The sequence below is a fragment of the Boleophthalmus pectinirostris genome, unplaced genomic scaffold (genome assembly GCF_026225935.1).
Source record: "Boleophthalmus pectinirostris isolate CB_2022bp ecotype Guang Dong unplaced genomic scaffold, ASM2622593v1 HiC_scaffold_3, whole genome shotgun sequence".
Taxonomy (NCBI): Eukaryota; Metazoa; Chordata; class Actinopteri; order Gobiiformes; family Gobiidae; genus Boleophthalmus; species Boleophthalmus pectinirostris.
The window spans coordinates 39,030,727-39,052,166 of NW_026571299.1; the positions used below are offsets into that span (position 1 = coordinate 39,030,727).

At 38.6% G+C, this 21,440-nt stretch overlaps 3 protein-coding genes and 1 non-coding gene across 4 annotated transcripts; 2 read left to right on the forward strand and 2 right to left on the reverse strand.

Moving 5' to 3' along the window:
• Positions 1–633: 633 nt before the first annotated feature.
• On the forward strand, positions 634–12,574 carry LOC110171176 (ubiquinol-cytochrome-c reductase complex assembly factor 1). Its single transcript, XM_020936866.2, has 9 exons — positions 634–842; positions 1,282–1,386; positions 1,673–1,780; positions 4,200–4,272; positions 4,453–4,510; positions 4,594–4,702; positions 9,668–9,745; positions 9,859–9,972; positions 11,711–12,574. The coding sequence occupies exons 1-9, from the start codon at positions 768–770 to the stop codon at positions 11,843–11,845; spliced, it is 855 nt and encodes a 284-aa protein (XP_020792525.1). The 5' UTR covers positions 634–767; the 3' UTR covers positions 11,846–12,574.
• A 505-nt stretch (positions 12,575–13,079) lies between these two features.
• On the reverse strand, positions 13,080–13,270 carry LOC129411131 (U2 spliceosomal RNA). The gene has a single exon (XR_008633157.1). It is a non-coding gene; the product is annotated as a U2 spliceosomal RNA (small nuclear RNA).
• Positions 13,271–13,997: 727 nt separating this feature from the next.
• Positions 13,998–18,130, forward strand: map1lc3a (microtubule-associated protein 1 light chain 3 alpha). Its single transcript, XM_020936859.2, has 4 exons — positions 13,998–14,280; positions 15,528–15,583; positions 15,777–15,883; positions 16,342–18,130. The coding sequence occupies exons 1-4, from the start codon at positions 14,241–14,243 to the stop codon at positions 16,502–16,504; spliced, it is 366 nt and encodes a 121-aa protein (XP_020792518.1). The 5' UTR covers positions 13,998–14,240; the 3' UTR covers positions 16,505–18,130.
• Positions 18,131–18,956: 826 nt separating this feature from the next.
• Positions 18,957–21,438, reverse strand: eif6 (eukaryotic translation initiation factor 6). Its single transcript, XM_020936851.2, has 7 exons — positions 21,274–21,438; positions 20,927–21,054; positions 20,608–20,693; positions 20,317–20,492; positions 20,058–20,234; positions 19,554–19,741; positions 18,957–19,053 (listed from the first exon to the last, which is right to left on the reverse strand). Exons 2-7 carry the CDS (start codon positions 21,031–21,033, stop codon positions 19,044–19,046), a joined length of 744 nt encoding a protein of 247 aa, XP_020792510.1. The 5' UTR covers positions 21,034–21,054; positions 21,274–21,438; the 3' UTR covers positions 18,957–19,043.
• Positions 21,439–21,440: the final 2 nt, after the last annotated feature.

The following is a 21,440-nucleotide window of genomic DNA, read 5'->3' on the forward strand; positions in this document are numbered from 1 at the left end:
CTCTGTCGTTATGTTTGAGAAAAAAATAAATTAAATAAAAATGATGGCCTACTTGTAATTCTTGCAGAATAACTTGTATAGTGGTTCTCACTTTTTTCAATTTTTCATTTTTTTCAATTTTTAATTTTATTTTTATTTTTATTTTTTAGACTTTTGATGGGCAATTGTGTTCTTTCTATTCCAACAGACTTGATATCATCAGACAATATCTAAAAAAATATATATATACATTTAATATCTTTAAATCATTTGCATCAAGCCTGGGAGACCCCATGGGTCAGTTTGCCTAGACTATAGCCCTGTGTTAGGCGTGCAGTTTGGGAACCGCTTATCTATAATATAGACATATCTCTGTAATGGAATGATGTGTGTCTATTATTTGAGAAAAATCTGTTAAATTTGTGTCAACCTACAAGTAGGCTAGACTAAGCCTGAAGTTACCTTACAGTGGTTCATCGCAAAACATATTAAGGTACAAGTAAAATAAGAAATATAAAAGAGCTACATATAATTAGAAGAAATCGAACGAAACATTAGTGCATTTAATCCCATTTGTAGTGTGCCTGCCTGATGCATTGAGGCCCTCTCTCCTCAGGGCCGTGTTTCTGCCCGGGCATAAGTCGGCGGCGGACAGATCCCGTTGACATTGCTGGAGGAGGAGGAGGGGAGGGAAAGGACTCGCGTTGCAAAACTATAGGATTTATAGGGGAAGCCGCGGGATTGTGGCGACCCGCAGTTCAGCTCTTGTGTCTGGATATCTTGGAGTCATGTATCGGCGGCCACTGCAGTCTGCCGTGAAAAGCATTTTCAATGTGACTGTGTCTAGAGGCGCCTACGGAAAGGTAACAGCTAACATTAGCTTAGCTGCTAATAGGATTTGAAGTAGGTGAAGACGACACTCTGAACTTGATCATTCCCATAAGAAACATGCGGGGCCAAAGCAGCATGTACAGTATAATCTGTGTGTCCAGAAGATATCAGCAAAAGATCAAATATAACGCAAATATAACGTGCAGTGTTGGCTTATTGACAGATGTGTTACTTTGTCACCATTTATAAGATCATTTTTTGTGGGCTGTTAGATGGGCTTTCAGTGAACATGCTTCATGATACTGAACACTGTAAGGCCAAATGTATGTGCTGGCCTTCAGATATTTATGTAGAAAGAAAACAACAACAAGCAAGCACACGAATATCACCTTACAGTTTGCTAATCTCAGTTTGGCACATAATCTTCATGATTATTTGTGGATCCTGTAACAATATATATTGTGTTTTCAGGTGCTGGAAGAAGGCTGTTTGGCTCGAGCATCTGCTGCATACCAACTTACCAGAGTTACACCTCCCTGCTTAACACAATGTCGGACACTACACAGCACCTCTCCGGTACTAAGCACATTATTTAACTTGCCCTTGTAATGACTATTCCATAATGTTGATTATTACTAAAGTTGCAGCAAAACTGACAGCTTATCAAAACACCATGTTCTCTAGAATAGGTCACTCTTAATTTGTGCAGCTGCACTCGTCCTGTAAAGGCCACAGTGTCCAGGTGTGTGATGCCATGACCTAAGAAAGTACCTGTGATATTTAGTGGACACTGCATGCTTGAACACGGTTTTATTAAGGACCTATTAGTAACGCTTTTTTTCTTCTTTTGTGTAACTTTCAGCTCTTTCATGTAAAACAAACTCCCCAACACACAGAGGAAGAAGTTGGGGCCTTTACAAAGCTCATTGAGGCCATGGGCTTCACAGGGCCTCTAAAGTACAACAAATGGGTGAGTAATTAGTTTAGCATTCATTTTTCAGTTTTTCCTCAGTTTTAAGTGCTTTCTTCTTAGATAGATGTAGGGCTGGATGATCACATATAAATATATATATTGTTGACTCCAGTTTCATGGTAGCAGTGGACTAACACAGTAGTAGGTGCTCATTCTGTTCCTAAAAGCGTAGTGCAGTGACTGATGTCACAGATCTAACCCAATCTGTGCCTGTGGGCAGCCCTCTTGTTTACACTTATGCTGAACTCTGCTGAGCTACAGAAGCCCGGAAATGCATTGGGGAATATCAGATTTGGGAGCAAAAAATGTGATATTCTTCTTAGCCAGAGGAGAACTACTTTAAAGCTACTTTTCTCTTGAGTAAATATTTTACCCACATAAAGTGCTTTGTAAAAACAGTACTTTAAGACAAAATCAGACTACTGCATGCTCTCTGCAAAGAATTGTAAAACAGTTTTTTAACTGCAAACTCGCAATAAAGAGCCACTGCGTTAGTGGATTAGCTGTGCATAGGCGGTCTATTCTGTTTCACTCCTCAGTCTGAAAAAGATCTTCTCAAATCCAATCAGGTGACCACTAGCAGTGTCCCAAAAGGTTTATAAGAGCCACATAGGACAAGTGGGAAAGATTTAAGAACTTACTTTTGAATTTCTTGAAAGTATCTATCTAATCTCATCATAATGCATTTAAATAGGTGTCACTGACCTGTTTGCAGTTGCGTCCAGTGGGATTACAGTACATAGAGTGGTGAAGAATCTGAAGGACAGTTATGTGACGCCAGAGTGAGAGGTGGTCATAGGAGCGGTGAGGTTGAATCTCTCAGTGGGAGGCTTAAATCATATACTGTCAGTCACCAGCATTTTTCCTGCAGTCAGTGCTCTGCATCGCAGAAAGCCCCGGCAGGAGTATAAAGGGCATGTAAGATACAGTGTCTAACAAGACACTGAGCGATAACTTCTCCAAAAAGCTTTTAGTGCCAAGGAATGGCATAGGTCTTTATTAAATATGTGTTTGACTATTTATAATTAATGCTAAGTAAAAGAGATGCATTTGTTAATGTGGTGTTCTAAGTAAGTAAGTCTTTATTTATATAGTGCTTTCACAGACATTTTCTGTCCCCAAAGACGCTTTAGAGAGCATTATTCATACACTCTATACCCTGGTGATGGTAAGCTACTATTGTAGCCACAGCTGCCCTAGGGCACACTGACAGAAGCGCGGCTGCCATGCCACTCGGCGCCATCGGTCCCTCCGACCACCACTATCACCCACGCACACACCACTTTCATACTAGGCAATGTGGGCAAAGTGTCTTGCCTAAGGACACAATGATTGAATTGATTGTATTTAACTGACCTTAACTATCAACTGTTCTGGAGACCTGGAACATGTTTTGGGTTGATGGGGGAAACCAGAGCACGCGGAGGATACCCATCCAGACACGGGGAGAAACATGCAAACTCCACACAGAAAGGCCTGGGCGACCCGGGGATCGAATCCAGAACCTTCTTGCTGTGAGGCATGAGTGCTAGCCACTCAGCCACCGTGCCATTCTAGCATATTCAGCTATAAACGATAGACAAGCTTTTCAGCATTCAAATTTGCCAGTCCAATGAGAAACACACATTAAGCTTGTTTATTTAGAGACAGTACTATAATTTTGAATTAATTTATCTGAGCAGAACGGTGCTTTCTTATTCCTTAGAGTACTCTAATGAAACTCCTCATGCAGGTCTTTCATTTTTGCTCATGATAAGATGAAGGATTAATAACATGAGAAAACACTTCAGTGAGTGTAATCAAGAGTCATAATTCAAATCTACTTCTTAAAGCAGACTGACTTTTACAGCTTTTAACCATGATATAGTTGTTTCCTTTCTCCTTTAGTCTTTCAGAGTTATCTTTGGTATGGTTCATGCATTTATTCTTTAAGATATGTACTGTATGAATAATTCCAAGTAGTGTAACACAAATGTCTCACACATGCCCTTTATGTGGAGATGGTACCGGGTGGGTGTGGCAAAAGTGCATAGTTTATACAAATCATGTGGTTTGTGTAGAAAATGGCAGTAACGGTATTACATCACAGTCTCCTCTGAACATGCCAAGGACCACAGCCTTGCTCTGTTACAGTTATTGGCTGCTTTTTGAATAGGGCTTGCGTCTGTGAACAGGAATGTTGGTTGTTGTGTCATTTTAAGAGTCACGCTAAAGGCTGGCGAGCTGGACCAAAAGTGCTTCTTTATCTCTGACCTCATGTCTTGTTCCTCATCAGGGCTTTGTTTTGACATCATTATTTTAATAAAAAGTGTGTCCCTGCTGACCTGAGATGGACCTAGAAAACTAGTGAAGAGCTCATTGAATGAACAGCAACAATTTTACCTTTTGTCAATATTTTCTTATTTTTATTTTACAGAAAATCAAGATTGCTGCCCTGCGCATGTACACATGCTGTGTAGAAAGAATCAATTATGATGAGTTCTTTGAAAGTAAGCAATACTAAACTGATCTACTGGATACATGATTCATATTTTGGGATTCAGAGTTTAAGAGTTTGTGACATAACGACCAAGCTCATTTTATTATTTTTCTTTCTTGTTTAATTTACTTTATCACTTGCCGAGAAAGTTCAAAGTTTGTTCACTGTGTTGTTCACTTCTGTGTTTTAGAATGCTCCCTTCCAGACACACTCAACTCCTGGTTTTTGGTAGCACAGTTACATGTATGGTAAGTCTCTCATTTTTAGCATTATGCTGTGCACAGTTTTCAATTAAACCCATGTATGTATTACAACATTATCTTTGCTTTAGGATGTGTTTGGTGAGGATGCGTCAGGAGGGCAGAGAGGGGAAATACATGTGCCGTTATGTTGTTCACTCAATGTGGGAGGATGTAGAGCAGAGGAGCAAAATCATGGGGGTAAGTAAAGTCTGTACATTTTAACTCTTTCCCCCCTGGACGCCTACTAGGAACAACCCATACATATGTTACTAGAGCTACCCATAGAGCATAATTGCATAAAAGAAAACAGACTGCCACGAGTGATTATAAATGATTTTTACACTCATGAACTTAATTGTAACACAGACATATTTGGTATCTCTGGAAACCTTACACTCTGAACTATTCATTTATGGATGTTTAAATGTGATTCAACTCATTTATAGGTGTATAACAGCTCACTGAAAATGAGAGTTTACCTGGTCAGGTGCAAACTCGAAAACAAAAAACTACATTCAGCATCTGATATATACATGTTCTGAGTACTATATTCATAAAAAATATACTTTGTCAAAGTATTTAAACAGATTTCATATCACCAGATACAGTATAGCCAAGTGTACACCTGTTTTTACCTGTTGTACACCTGTGTGCACCCAATTAATTTTTTTCCATTTAACTTATTCAACTCATTTAGCTTATACAACTTATTTTATTTATTCAACTCATTTAGCTTATTCAACTAATTTAGCTTATTATAATATAATAATAAAACTCTTCCCCGTCAGTGGGTGTCCAGTATTTGTCATCTTGGCTATTTTCTCGTGCGCAGAGCTCCACATAAGCGTTTTTTCTGTAGCGATTCTGTTATACATCGCATCTTGGAAAAAAAGACGAAATATTTTAGAGGACTGGCCTGGGCAACATCCAGATTTCAGGGCAATTTTGGTTCATAATCGAGTATAAAGCTCAGATAGTTTGTTCGGATATTGCAGGACTCCACACAGACGCATCAGCGGCATTCTCATCTTCTCCCCGAAAGTCCGTCGCTGTCGCTGTTTTCCACTTTATAATCAACTTCAACATCATCACTTTGAAATCTATAAAAGTCACTTTCTCTAAACTTATCCATAAAATACGTCTGCTCCTTATTTCTAAAACTGTGCGCCGCAATCTTTCCATTGCACGTGTTTCGTGTTGTGTTTTTTCCGGAAGCTACCATCGTCACTATTTCGATTAACTTCGGAAAAAATCGGCGAAAACATATCCTTGAATCCTATTGGTCAGTCTAGTGTGGGTTGTAGTGGCCCCCACCTATCACAGTCTCTGTTTAAATGTGAAAAACCGAGCCGTTTCTAAAGGTCGTCAAATCTCATCTTTAGTGATACGGCGGAGGTGTCAAAAGTCGTCATTAAGGGTTCAGGGGGGGTCGTCAAATGTCGTCTTCATGGGGGAAAGAGTTAAAACTGATTTTAAAAACAAGTTTAAAAATGGTAAAGGATATAATTAAATAACTTTTTTGTCAGTGTTTAATATTGAAAGAAAACTACATGTTCAAAATCATCTTGGTCTATTTGTGTCATTAAATATCATGTTAAAGAGAGAATTATAGGTCCCACTCCCCAATTCGGGGTGGGTAATGTCTTGATTTGTTTGTTTTTGTATTATTGTCCCAATGGCAATAATTGGGTCATATTTAAGCATTTCGGCCTTACTATGCTAAAATGCACCTGTAAATGTTGTGATTGAGGTTTAAGTTTGACACAAAGTGGATGAACCATAAAATGACCTGAAAAAGTGTAGAAATATCATGTTACACCCCCTCTTTCAAACCTTATACACTACATTTGCTTTTTTTTTTTTTGGTTGACCAAGTTTGGTATGTCATTTTTTTTTATATATATATCTCCCACCTCTGTCCCCAATGCAATTGTGCTCTTATAAACCTTACAGACCTACCCCATAAGTGTCTGTCTGTCACACTCTCTTAACGAAATATAATTATAATTTAAACCACACCTCAGAATTGCTCTCAGTTTAATTCGTGCTGCTGCATGCAACATAGGATGCAGACTTAGTTTTAGTAAGGTTTCGCCTCATTGTAATTGTGCCAGTCTTTCTCCAGTCAAACGTGCAGCCAAGTCCCAAGAGAGTTGTCCTGGCTACAGCCCTGTGCCCACAGAGCTGCTCCTCTATTCTCTGTCACTGGACCAGCACTGACTTATGTTTTTGCTTTGCTGCGTTGGGCATTTGAAAACATTTTGTCATACTTAAATCTGGAATTAACCGAAGCTGATTGCTTACAAAAACATGGCGTGGATTCTTGACATTTAATTGTTGAAGACAAACATTACTCTAATGAGCCAGCACACTTGCTTTACTATTGGAAATGGCAGGCACTATAAATCCATATAAAAACAAGAAATTAAAAAGTCAGCCTGTGCTTAAGCCTCTCACCAAATCCTGTGTTCTTGACGTCACATTGAGCAGCCACAGCCAGCACTGTGTAAATATCACCACACAGAGCTCTTTTACATAACCAGAAAGTAGAGGGGAACTTTAGGAAATGGTGTTTTAACAGGCTATTTCATTTAGTTTGGCCATCCTCCATGTAAAATTTATCTTCAAAACTGATGAAGAAGCAAACACAAAATCAGTTAATGTTTAATGTTGTTTTTTTTGTTTTTTTTTTGTGTGTTTTTTTTTTTTTTTTTTTGATAATTTAAAAGAAAACAAAGCCTTTCCCCTAAAAATACTGTTGTGCAGCAGTTTATTCTTTGAGACACAGAAGATTATATACATGAGCTTCTGAATGAGGACAAATTAAGACTGTTGCCATAGTGATTAACAATTTAAAACTAAATATACATCTTTTGAATGGGAATACATCTTTTGAATGGGAAAAGGTCCTCAAAATGTTGCAGAAAGTATCAGGAAGCAGAAACTCATCTAGATTTCCAGGTGTTTGTATTAAAAACAAGAATTACTTTTTCTTTTTGGTTACAACCAGCATCTGTGAAAATCTTAACCACAAGTTCTGTGTCACATTATTTGCTATTGAAACCAGCACATTGTGTTGCCTCCTTCTGTGTGTCAGTCTTAATGCTATGAGCTTTATAATTAGCTTTTGTCATTGATTTTAACATCACAGGATGGTTGAGCGGGAGCCAAGGTTAAGCAGGCGTTTCATAATGAGCCCTTCAGTTTTGCTCTTTGGTTCTGTGTGACAGAAAGAGGTCAGAGATGAGAAATGACATTGTGCTTGGTGAGCTCACTCGTGGTGTGTGCGCGCGTGTGCTCTGGGCGGAGCGGGGAGGTGCAGTAAGGGACTCTGTCTGCAGGTGTTTTCACAGCTGCCCATGTGAACTTTGATCAGCATGCTAAGGTACATTTTCTATATATTCTCATTGCCTGGCACAAAATGTCAGAATTCTTCATCCAATCCAATGAATCAATCAGGTTTTACAACTAGATTAGTCTACAACAGTTTGTGACTATAGGAGCTTGTATGGTTTCAGTTCAGATTGTCACAAACAGTGGAGTGTCGTAACGAATGGATGAATGCAGACCATTAATGTACTGATCCAACTTTTTATATATCCAATATAAAAACAATACAGACTGGTCAGAAACAAAGACAGAGGGAAAATTTGGAGTACCTTAAGTTCTAAGTAACTGTCCATTGAAATCTATTTCACATTTAGTGACTTCTTTCATTTGTCTATAAAAGATTTAATTGCTCAACTATTTTTAATTAGAATATAGTCTGTTCAATTTTTGGAATGTTGACTGGTGAAGTTAATGAGGGAATGTGGATGAGTTTGTTGCTGTGAGTAAAAGGAGGAAAACTGTGGGAACCTGAGTCAAATAGTTGTGCACCAAATCTTCAGAGCTTCAAGATGGTACATAAAAACTGCAGTCCTGTGTAGTGGGCGAGCATGAATAGTGGCTGAATGTAATACCCTTTGTGTTACTTTTAATAGCTGTACCTGCTGGTGCTTTGTCTTTGCTGAGACTTCCCATAGGTGGCCGTGTGCTCATGAACATATCTGATTTTTATTGTCTCTCCTCTGGATTATTTCCCTCCCACTTCCAAATGGTAGCCGTGACAAGGAGAGCTCACAAGGACATTTTTAAGTTTAGAAATCCTTCATTTTGAGCTGGTGTTTTGACATTCCATACCTTTTTGCACCTCTCATTCTTCATACTTTGAATTTCCTTTGGTCATTTCAATTTTCGCACATTTATAGGTTGGTTTCTTAGTTACCTCTATCTTGTGAAACTTTTACGTCAATGGCACCTTTGGATTTGCAGCAATGACATTTACATTGTAATGGTAAAGAATTATGAAAATGTGTGTAAAATAAAATGCCAATAGTAAAGCTAATATCCAGACCAGATACTGATATGAGCGAGTATCCATACTGAAAACATCAATTTTGATACCATTTTTAACTGTCAAGTCTCTTCCTTACAATCAGAAGTTTGAAATCATATTGTCATAACAACAAAACTGTAAAAAAGAAAATTGTATTGTACTTGTTTTTTGACAGATCTGTGTAACTTTTATAACAAAAAATGGTTCTCACCTGATGATGTGTGTGTCTGTCTCATGCAAGTAGCTCAGTGTAGGATATGCCTAACACTAATTGCTTTCTGGAAGAGCAGACCATGAAAAGCACATGTATGTTTTCTGTTGGAGTCGTGTTTTGTTTTCTTTCTAAAATACAGTCTTCAGTTTAAACTGCCACAGTGTCCACACAATGTTCAGGTTAGAAACCTGCATCAGCAGCTTCTGTATTTGCACAAGTCACAAGCAGAGCCAGTGATTGGAGTCGCTCTCAGATTTCATGATAATTGTGGAAAGGAGCCGTGAAAGCACAAGTAATTATGAACATGGAGTAAATTACCCCAGTCCTCGCTCTCCCTGAACTTCTACATGTCTCACTGCCACAACATTATTGAGTTATTCAGTTTGCTGCATGTCTGTAATAAGTATGGCTGCTTTTCTAACAGATAAGTGCTTAAAATCTAAAGATAAACACAATTTTTGTGTCCTATTGATGGTAAGGTTTGATTTTCACCAACACCAGCTCAGGCGTGTTGGCTTCATTATACCGAAGTCTGAAGAGTTTATCATTCTGTGCTTTCTATGTTCTGCAGATTGATGCCATCCAAAGAAAAGAAGCAACAAAGGCAATGACAGAGACCTTCTATGCAGCAATATTTGGATATGATGAGGTGAGAGATGCAGTCTGAAGTATGGACATGTACCTATAATGGGGGTGTTGGATTGGCTTGATGGTGTGTCTGTGTTCTCATGAGTAATGTGATTGTGTTTTGTTATGTTGCAGGGAATTCTCTCTGATGACAGTGTGTTAGCTGCAGCCCTCTGGAGGAACCTGTTCAACTGCCAATGTGAGGACCCTAAACAGCTCGAGCTCATGGTTGAATATGTACGCAAACAGGTGTGTGCCATTTTCTTTATATTACAAAAGTGGGAGTGCTTGTAGTAGATTAGTAAGTATTTATTGCAGCGTGTCTATTCATTTGAGGACTGAACTCCTGATCTTGTAAAATCTGAAGCAGCAATCTCTTTAGGAAAGTGGTAACTGTGATGGTTTACTGTTATGCTCCATGTGAGCTGGTGATGTCAGCAGTTTTCTACAAAGTTTGACCCTTCACATTTACCCATTTCCGCCTCACCCACCCCTACTGAGCACTTTTCCGAAACTTTTAACTTACCCCTACCCCTCCCTGCACTTCGCTGTATGTTTTCTTTGCCTCTGTGTGATTGAAAACACTCCTGGTTTTGGAAACACCTGCAGGCCTCCATCTGCAGTAAGGGCCGCTTTTTGTTTAACTCTGGCTTCCCTGTTTTTCAGTGTTTACATCAAATACTTAAATATGTCTCAAGTTTAATGATCTCTGCTTGCCTTAGTAATGTCAGTCAAACCGGGTCTGAGGATTGCTCGCACAAATGTACCTCCATGTGGGTCAAAAGTCATAAGAGCAGTGTCACAATGATTCAGCCAATGCAGAGAATACGATTCTATTCTCAGGCTGTGTACGCAATGTCCAGCTGCAGAGACAGAGTTTTGCGTCAGAAAACAAACGTATGCCACACAGCCACCTTGCAACCTTTTAAACTCAAACCTGTTCAGACCTGTTTGTACCAAACATTTAACAAATGATTTCAGTTTTATATTGTGCAGCAATTGCTAATCCTGTAACCCAAGGTTTTGTCACAATGAAATTATCCTTGTTTTATGGTACTGTTACAATGCCTCCCAGGCAATCGTGTCAATCCAAATGGCCTCTGAGGTAGAATACATTTGAACAGATCCACTGTTGTATTCCTGGTTGTGGCCTGAGAAACTGCTGCTCAGTGTGTACGCACCTCCTGCTCCTCTGCACGCGGGGAAGGTAAACAGCTTGTCAGGTGAAGTGCCACTGTGCCATTGACTCTATGCCCAAACAAATAGAAACATGTGAAGAGCTAGGCCCCACTCCTCCAAAAAACATGGTTCTCTAACTCATTATTCACACAGAGGTTATAGGCCTCATTTCTGTGAATTGTTTACTGAAATTACTGACCACATTTTAACTTCATGTAATATAATTTCCTTGTATTGATTGTAGTGTTCATTCACTGAGAGGATGTAGTTTACTGGACAAAGAAGCCCTTTGGTTTCTCAATGCTCAGCGGCTGTTGATTTGGCTATGACTGAAAGATGGGAGTATCAAAAGTCTCTTTACAAGCTGCTTAGGTGTGATTGGAAAAAAGAAGCAAATAAACAACAGCATTCTGGTAATTTATGGAGCAGTTTCTAGAAGTTTACAGTAACCCAATTTGCTCCCAAGATTTACATTTTAGTAAAATTACCAGGTTCAGACATTAGGCTGACACCTGAAGCTGGCTCTACAACTAATAAATGAGTTCAAAGAAGATAGTACAGCTTTACCTGTATTCAAACTCCACTCTAGTTTGGTTTAAGCCTTGTAGTATTTTCTTATCACCAAATGAAGTCAGAATGCCATTGAAAAGCCTTCTCCCTTTTGTGTGTGTTTACATTTTATAAGGAAACCTCTGTAGAGAATTGTACTTTGCTGTATTAGCTCCTAGATTAGAGCACCACAGCCAGAGCCATTTTAATCGGAAAAGCCTTGAGCTAATAGTAAATACTCTTGTGATGTTCTGTACAGATGCAGTTCATTGATGCGTTGGATGGAGATGATCTGCTGCTCACAGGAGAAGTCAAGTGGCGCCCTCTAGTGGAGGAGAATGCACAAAGTATCCTGAAGGTGACAACACCAACGTACAACGACGCTGGCCTGTGAAACAAAGCTGCAGATTCCAGCTTGCCACTATACAAGTGTTCCTCTCCTATAGGCTTAATATGTTTTACATCTTAAATCTGCATGTTCTCTGTAGCGTTAAACGCTCTGCTTTTCATTTCCCCCATCTGCTTAGTGTCACTTTTCATGGATTCTGTTGTTTTCTTTTCTTGCTGCTTTTCCAAATGTTATCCTCCAGGACTAGGCCTGTCTGGGTGCCCTTTAACAGGATACTCAGCCTGGGATTCTTTTTTCAACCAGACGTTCACACATTAATCTATGACCCCAGCTATCTGTGACAGGGAAATGCCATATTTCTCCATCTCATTCATCCTGTTGGTTCTGAGAGCTTCCACTGCATATTCTGTGTGAACAAGAGAACAAACCCCTTTATTTATAATACTTCTATTTATACATGTATTTCTGTACCTCATGTTTACACTCTGCTCCAGCAAAGGTGGAGGCTGAAGACATCTGTCACTGCTCTTTCACTGTGAATTTAACTTTGAATACAAGTTATATGAGGCAATCAGGTTTGTAAATGTTTCAAGTTAAAGGTTCTTTCTTATCATATCTCTGTGGTTTGCTGTACTGTTTTGTTTTACATAAAGTTTGCCTACAAAGCTCTCAGACCCTATCGGGAAGACGTTGCAAAAGCAAATGATTACTGTATTAAACAAGAAGTCAGTTTCTAAAAAAATGTTGAATAAAATGTTCTCCAGATGTGTACTATCACTGAGTATTTTGTTACATTTTTAATGGTAACAGCATTCTGGATGGGAAAGGCTTCAGTTATTTTAAATGTCATGTTTAATAGGTGAGGATTAAATATGCATCTTTTTTCCTCACAGTTGCACATGCCAACAGTCTTAAGGAAACACTGGATATGAATCATGGATCTAGGTATGACTATCTCGTTTATTTGATGTTGAAGGCGCCTGTGTGGTTACAAGAAGTGATTCACTAAATGTAGTAAAATGGCAATCTGAGGGCATCTACTGAGCATATTAGAAAGTGCTGTTAAGAACGCCCAAATGTCTTAATGTATATTCACAAAGTATGCCTTTATTGTTATTGGGTTTTTAAAGTTAGTTTTAAATTAAAAGTAATCCATACATTATAATCTTCCATCCGTTGTCTGTGCTGATGTGAAGACTTTTTTATGGTACACACAACGTCAAGCCTCACTATTATTCTTCCATCAGGAAAAGATTTCTTGATTGATTTTCACCTTGTTAGGGGGTGCACCGTTCCCGGAGGTACTGCAATACCAGGTCGATGCGCGGAGTGGACGGAGCAAGCCCCTATTCCATCTCCCTGCTCCAAAAATCAATTTAATATATGGTCCCCGGGTAGGGGACGTATCAGATATTAAACTGATAAGAACAGATACTACACTTGATCTTAGCCAAAAGGCCGAGAAGCGATAACTTAAATGTGTCGTGGTTAGTTAGTCATTCTTCGTGACGCCGATGTCAGTCACGGTGCAAAAACATGTTTTGCTATAACACTTACAAGCGCAACACATAATGACTTGAATAAGCGCACAAGTTGAACAGACAAGATTTGGGTTGCCACTCAACTTGTATTATTTTAATATTTGAGAGCAAAACGTATCATCTGAAATCCATTGGCGTGCAAGCGTGGTCACGTGGCCCAATTGACGCCAGTGAATAATTGACAAAAGACAACTTTCTCAAACTATATCCATACTCACAGATTGAGGGGACAGATAAATTGAGGCAAACGCAATTTAGTTTAGCATTTGGGTAGTTTATAATCAGCTCCATACCTTATGAAAACATGGAATAAGAAACACTCACTTCCTGGTCACATGGGACCCGTTTGGTTTCGAGAGCAGATTTAAAGGCACAGACCAATTTATTGGTCTACAATGCAACTTTTGACAAAATGGGTGTAAGTGTATTGCAAAGGAATATTTGTAATAAATGTCGTTAAATATCAGTGCTGGGTTCTCCCGAAAATCTGGTTATGTACTTCAACTTTATTTAGTCTTTTTCCTATGAAAAAGCTTTTCCCACCCTGTTTTTTGTGTTTGTTTCTCTCCCCGGAGTGTATGCTTAGAAAGGTTTGGCTGTCCTAGGTGCTGTACTGTGCCAACCCATCAGACAAATAGAACTGCATAAACTTTGGTTTTGGTTTGGAAACATCACTCTGCCAGTTTTTTGATTATGTGCACGTCGCCTTTAAAGAGAGCGCATGACGTGAGGGGTGGGTTTTCTTGCTTTGTTTGTCCAGAGCTGTTTGGGCTTGAGACCTAAGACTGACCGACGAGCAGAGCGAGGAATAAACACACTTCTGTGTTATTATTATCTGTTACTCACGAGGGACAGAAGAGTGTATTCATAACGTAATAACTGTGTAATTACACACAACGATGCCGTCTGACAGACCCTTCAAACAAAGGAGGACATTTGGTAAGATATCAGCTGGGCTTGATAAGGTGCTTGAAAAGCAGCTGTCTGCGCTAGCATTTAAAGTTAGCCTGCTGGCCTGCTAGCTTCTTGTTTACTTGTTTCAAATGTTATTACGCTTTAATACCTTGTTTGTTACTGCTTAACACGCAACGAGGGGTTTACGTAGTGATAACGAGAGCTATAATGTTAAACTAATTGGTCCGTTGCAGGATATTTTCTAACAAGTGGTTAAATAATGCTATAATTCAAATTATCTGGTTAATTGCAAAGTCGGCACTGGGATTTCATGTGATTAGGTTATGTACGTCGGTTCTTAAATATCTTGGACACTATAGCAAGGTCACAAATGGTGGCTCTGACGTTAAAGAAGCTCCTTAGGCCTGCCCTTTTTTCACCTATAAGTTGTTTTGAATAATAATTGGTTGCAAAAAGAGACCTGAATGTGTTTATACTTCTCAAAGTACATTAACCAAGTACACGTGTTCTGTAAATTATGCTGTAATTTGATGCGTGTAGTCAGCCCTTGAGCTGGTAAAGGGAGGCGTTCATTGCATAATATGTGTCCTGGAACTGGCCACTTGGAACATAATACTCTGAATAAAGCAGAGTTTCATCAAAAGCAAGATATAAAAATCATGCCCGTACAGGTCAGGCAGTCAGAGCTGTATTCTCAGTGACCCAGATTTAATAATACAAACACAAACAATCTTGTGCTAGTTCTATTGCTAAGTAACATGCCTTGTAGAGTGTAATTTGTCCCCCAAAAAACCTTGTTCATGATAGATAAAATATTGAATTTACCAGTTGCAATACATTACGTGTGCATTTGGTTGAAGTATGTCACTATGCCAGTGGATTTGACAAATCTCTTGTAACAATAGCTAAAAAATAAATAATTAAAATAGCTGCCACGCAGTACTGAGGAGTTGTTAAACAGCTCAGTTTAACAAAGGGACTATTGAAACCATTATTCCCCTAATGCCATTGAGCTTTTAACCTTATCAGTGTTAAAAAAAACTGCACATACTTTTTTTTTTGCAAATGGAAGTAAAGAATTGTCCAAACAACATAAACACTGAACCAAACCAAACATACAAAATGTTGCGTCTTTCTTGAGCCATTTTTTATGACCTTGGTCATTCTGGGATTGGCAAGAAATGAGCATTTGCAGCATTTACTTTGGTATCTCATATCATGTTGTCAGTTTTAACAGTTGGTTATAAAATTGTTTTACTTGCCACCTACAGCTGACCGGTGCAAGGAGGTCCAGCAGATCCGGGAGCAACATCCCAACAAAATCCCTGTAAGTCACTTTTTTGTTCAGAAAGAGTGTCAAGCTACTTTTTCCCCCTCATTGCAAAATATGCAGTAATTTACACTACAATAATGTTTTGTTTTATTTTAACACCAAGTATTCAAAACCAGCAGGTGCGTTTATACAGGTTTTCTTATGTGTCTATTCGTATTGAATGCATTGTCTTCTCTAATGTTTACAGGTAATTATTGAGAGATATAAGGGGGAGAAGCAGCTTCCAGTTCTGGACAAGACAAAGTTTTTGGTGCCAGACCATGTCAACATGAGTGAGCTTGTGAAGATCATCAGGTACTTTGAAGATGTAAAACTGTTAATACCATTAAGCTGTTTTGAATGTACATGTGGTATGTGTGAGTATTTAAAGTTGTTTGCAGATGATGTTACACTCCAGTCAATCTCCTTGTGTGTTTAGAAGTAAACATGGACTAACAACAAAACAAAGATCCAAAACAAGCGGGCTTAAAAATCCTTCAGTGAACTTTGGACAAGAATTCAAATGTGGAAGAAAAACTATAAAAACTGCCCATATAGAGGACTCAACCTCCAATCTGCCATTCAAGTGTTCTCACATTAGAAATCAAAACCTGATATGAAATACTGCACAAACACTTCTACACTACATTTTAGCTACACTGCTATATCAAACAATAATTTTGCGCTATATAGAGCAGTCATAACAGATCTATCAAGATTCCACATTACCCTATTAACATAGGCACATCAACCTTGTCTTTTCTTTCTACCAGACGCCGTTTGCAGCTGAACCCCACTCAGGCCTTCTTCTTACTGGTGAACCAGCACAGCATGGTGTCCGTATCCACTCCAATCTCTGAGATTTATGAGCAAGAGCGAGACGAGGACGGCTTCCTCTACATGGTCTACGCCTCGCAGGAGACTTTTGGGTGCTAGAGAGGAGTAATGGTCATGGCGGGGCCTGGAGGAGACATCAGGGGCTGGGAGCATAAAACCACCACACGTTGTGATCCTGTACACTGTGCTCCATTGCAGGCTCACATTAGCGCTCCTCCATTGAGTTTAAGCCTGTACACACTTAGTATTGGTCAGTAACTACACCTTAACACTAGAGGATGCTCCTATGGGTCATACACGTCAGTATGGGGTATTCTTATGCTTTTTGTTTCATCTTGCACTAAATTCTCCAGTTCACTAAATTTACAAGCTAGGCATAAAACACAACATCAAAGCTTAGCTACTGAGCACATTATGAAGTACATACAAATCCATCACAACAGTACTTTCAGTAGTTTCAGTTACTTTTTATTACCATGTTTATAATACCAGGCAAGATTGGTTGTTTTATTATGTATGCTTAAAATGTTTTTTAGTCTTTTTTTTTTTTTTTTTTGTTTGTTATTACTGTAGATTTAGTTAAAATTGTTCTCATTGTCAGTATAATTTAACATTTTGTCAGCCTGTTAGTTTACGATTTTCTTCACTGACATCTATGTTTAGTAAGAACTACTATAATCCTGATTTATTTTGTTCATTTCTGTGTGCAATATTTATCCTCAGACACTAACAGGTCCAACCACACTATGGTGTTGTCTTAATCAATGACCTGTTCAAAGTCACCCCTTTTAATTGTAGTAAATTAAAAACTGCTCTATCACAATAAAGGGATATTAGGATTAGCACCTTTAGCCAAATGCTGCTACACTTGATCATGCAGTTCATGTTTATTTAGCCTTTTGAGCACAAATCACCTTATTGACACTTGTTGGCATACATGCACATACCACCACTGCTTTAATGCTCAACCATAAGAAAATATAGTTCTATTGAAAGGCAGATGAGGATTACACATTTGACGTTTGGAAATTACATATTTTTCATTGTTGTTGGTTTTTGCTGTTGTCAACAGTTACATGATTACACTTTATAGAGGAGGCATCACTCTCCAAATTGTTGGAGCTTTTCATCTGAGTGGAGGTGCTTTCAAATATCTGCTCTTTGCACTGTGAGCCCCACTTCTCTCCCATCTGTGTTTGAGAGCTTGTATGATGGCTATGTGTGTGTCCTGATAGAATAGCATTAGACATGTATTACTGTAGAAAATGAATGAGCTTCTTTTGCACATTAATTAAAAAAAAGGGCATGGGGGTTGACTTTTTTTCCAAATTTACCGTATCCTTAGTAAAATTGTTTTTTTATTCTGCAACATTTTTCTCTGCTCCTCTTCTGTACATCCATCAACTTTGTTTGAAAGATTTTATATAAAAAAAATAATAGGTTGTGATGCACTACAAATTTAGCATGTTGATTTTTTTTTTTTTTTATGTGTGCTACAGATTTAACCTTCTTGTTTTAGTCTGAGTTTTTATAGAGGTTTCCCATACCAAAAATTTAAAATAAGTGTTTGAAATTGTAAGTGTATAAAAGGATCCTATAATCAAACTGTATTACAAACTGTCTTAGGCTTCTTATACTGTCACACTTTGAAAGTGTTCTGTATATACAGTAGATGCATTGCTACCTTATTCAAAGCATTTGCCAATAAAAAAGTTGCCTTTAAAATCGTGTTTGTCGTGTGTATTTACTAGTGCTTTTTTGTTGCTTACATTTTATCATATTACATTTTTACATTTTAATCATTCAACAACATGTGCATCTTACATGGCATTTTCTTAACTGCTCTATTTGGTTAAATAAAAGACTCACAAACACATAAAAATTACTTTTTATTTGAAAAGAGTTCATTTGTTTAGAGTAGATTTGACGAGAGAAATTTCATATGGTCACCCACAACCTGTTTGGCTTCACTTACTCATTGAAACATACCTATTGCGGCGTATGTAGCCCAATGCTTATCCCACACGCCGTGGCGGGCTAAGACACGGGGTAAAACACTGTGGACGCGTAACTCGGAAAAAAATGCACATATACACGGTACTTGTTTGTAATGGTAGGCATACGCGATAGAGCACTTAATTTAAAGCTGCTGCCGTCCGTAGTCATGCACCGATTCCTTCTATATGGAAATCTTTCCTGCTAAAATACGGTCAACAGAAAGTTGCTCCCCGTCCTCACCCCGCCGCCATGATCCAAGGCCTTACACTCAACAGGTGAGCGCGCTCATATATAGGCCACACCACACCCACCGTGCCACCCCCAGACACCGCAGTGTAGTGCACAGAGTTAAAGCGCGTGCACATTAGTCACGTGAGGAAACCAATAGAAAACCCACGAATGGCTCCTACAATACCCATCCCATAAACATTACATTTATTTTACTATTTTAGTCCATCTTTGTGCAAAACAATTGTTATTTTACACAATCACAGGAAGTCTTCTACATGTTGGGTGTATGTAGTGACAAAGACTACAGAACGTAACACAGCAGCAGTATTTCTCAATTTTTATTTATTTTTTTTCATTTCAGTCAACAAAGAACATGACTACTTGAATCTGCTGCTGAGGTTTCCAGGGTTTAAGCCATGCTACAAGAAAAAAGAAAGGTTAAAAAAAATGTCAAAATTAAAGCTGGTTTGAGGTTATTTAACATTTCCCAAATATACTGGTACATTGGTACTGTGAATATTTGCCCCAAAACACTATTCAGACCCTGTTACATCATGTTATACTAAAACATACAGATTTTGTATAGGAATAAGGTGCATAATCAAGCTGAGAAAATTACATATAGTAGTAGAAATCTAGGAGAAATATAAGCTTTTGCAAGGACCATGCAAGTAATTATAAAATGTCCCATGTCTACCATGCAGAAAACATGAGCGACTTGAAGAGTGATGAGCAATACTGATGTGAATCTGCCTATTGTGTTGACATTGGCAACTCTCAATTTACTATTGCCTGTTTGTTTTTTTTCACTTGTAGCAGCATACAGAACTGGTGATTCATTAGACATGTGTAAACAAAACCCTACCACACTATTCTATCAAATGGACAGTGGGCTTTGCCAAATTAAAAGTGTTTTTACCTGTCAATTAGTGAATCCCTCATGCTGGTGCGGCCCATGGCTGAAAGCTGTGCGGAGTCAGTCAGTCTGAATACACTCTCAATAACCGACAGCTCTGTGCTTGTGGTGTCTAGCCCACAGAAAGCACACCAGTCATTCACCACCATTCCAGCTGCGATCACCTCACTGCCCCGGTTCACTGTACCAGCCTGAAATTAAGACATTTGACAGTTTAAAGAAAGCAGGTATGTGTCTTAAATCCACTGTACTTTGCATTATAAACACAAGCACAAGTTATTTTAAGATCTTTTGTTATTTGAAGCAAAGTCAAACATCCTCAAAACCTTAAAGCATTTAGAACCAAAGAAGAATTTGAGAATGAAGTCCAAAGCTAAGCTTATTTCTTGCACCACAAAGTTCACATCAGAGTGAGAATATATACAGTGCACCTATTCAGTTTGATCTTTTGCTTTGGCCACTGCTCCTATACACTGCTTGTATAGGTATTCCGATCTCACCACTCACCACAAGAGGAACTTGTAGTAAGGAAGACAATTCATCCTGGTCTTCTACAGATGTCTTGGGATGGACTAAACCTCCTTGATTATTGAACACGCAGTAAGAGCCAACTAGCACCTGCTCTGCCACAGTCTGTCGGAAAACTTCTACTTTTAGTGTGTCTGCAAGGATTTCTTCTGTTTCCTGATAAAAGATGACAAGTTTGTCAAGGACACTTTTAACTTATGTGGACATACTTCATACATCCATAAGAGGCATTTCTCACTCTGTCAAGGTCGGGATGGACCAGTGCAACATAGTCGTTGCAGGCTATGACATTCCCAAGAGCAGACAACCGCTCCTCGACTCTCTGAATTCTCACTGGGTCTGGAAGGCAGTTTCTAATGTGCTGGAGCTCCTGATCTGTTGTGTTGTTAGGAACAAGAAGGCCATGACGGTTTCCTACAAAAAAAAAGTAAAAATCAAATCCGACACATATAAGATATAGGAAAATGAATACAAATGAGCACAATTACTTCACAACAGAGTAGTTGAAATAGGACAACAAAACACTTACCTACACACATTCTTCCAATAATGCGACAACCTGCTATTGATGCATGAACTACTGGGATGGTTTCTGACAGTTCACCTTCAAATATACTGTGGACAAAAATGCATACACTTTCTACAGCTTTCTACATGGTCTGGCACATCACACAGTTTAAGCATTTTCTTAATGACATTAACATTTGAGAAGGTGAATGATTCATACAGTTCATACAATTCTATGGCTGATGTGTGTGTCACAGCCGACGTTACATGATCATTACATCAGTCAAATGGTCGGTACACATGTTTAAAAATTAAACTGCTCGATATCAAAACATAAATACCTGTTAAATGTTTCGGCTCCACCAATAGCCACCAGACAGTACGTGTTAGTTAGTTTCGAGAAACATCCGATTTCATTATTTTTCTCAAATGCTGATCTTACAGCCATTGTGAAGAAAGAATACGGTTACTGTTAAGAGAAAAGAAACAGAATTTTAAAAAGATTAAAAGAAAACAGTGTGCTGTGTGGCTTTGCTAGCTGTGGATATGCTAACAGCAAAATGTCAGAAACAACAGAAAAGCGCATGAGCTCAAGATTCAACCACCATCAGCGTAACAAATCTAATGATAAACACACGTAATCTATATTGTTTTCGATTCGTGAGGGAAAAACAAGATATAAACGTACCCAAGTTATATTTTTGGCCTTCTAACATGCGCGTTGACTCCTCCACACGTGTTCACTTCCGCTCCAGGGTTAACGTGATGACGTAGGACGTCAACAAAAATATGTTAGTTTTTTTTGTTTTGTTTGTTTGTTCGTTTTGTTTTTTACAATTTTACTATTTCTTAATT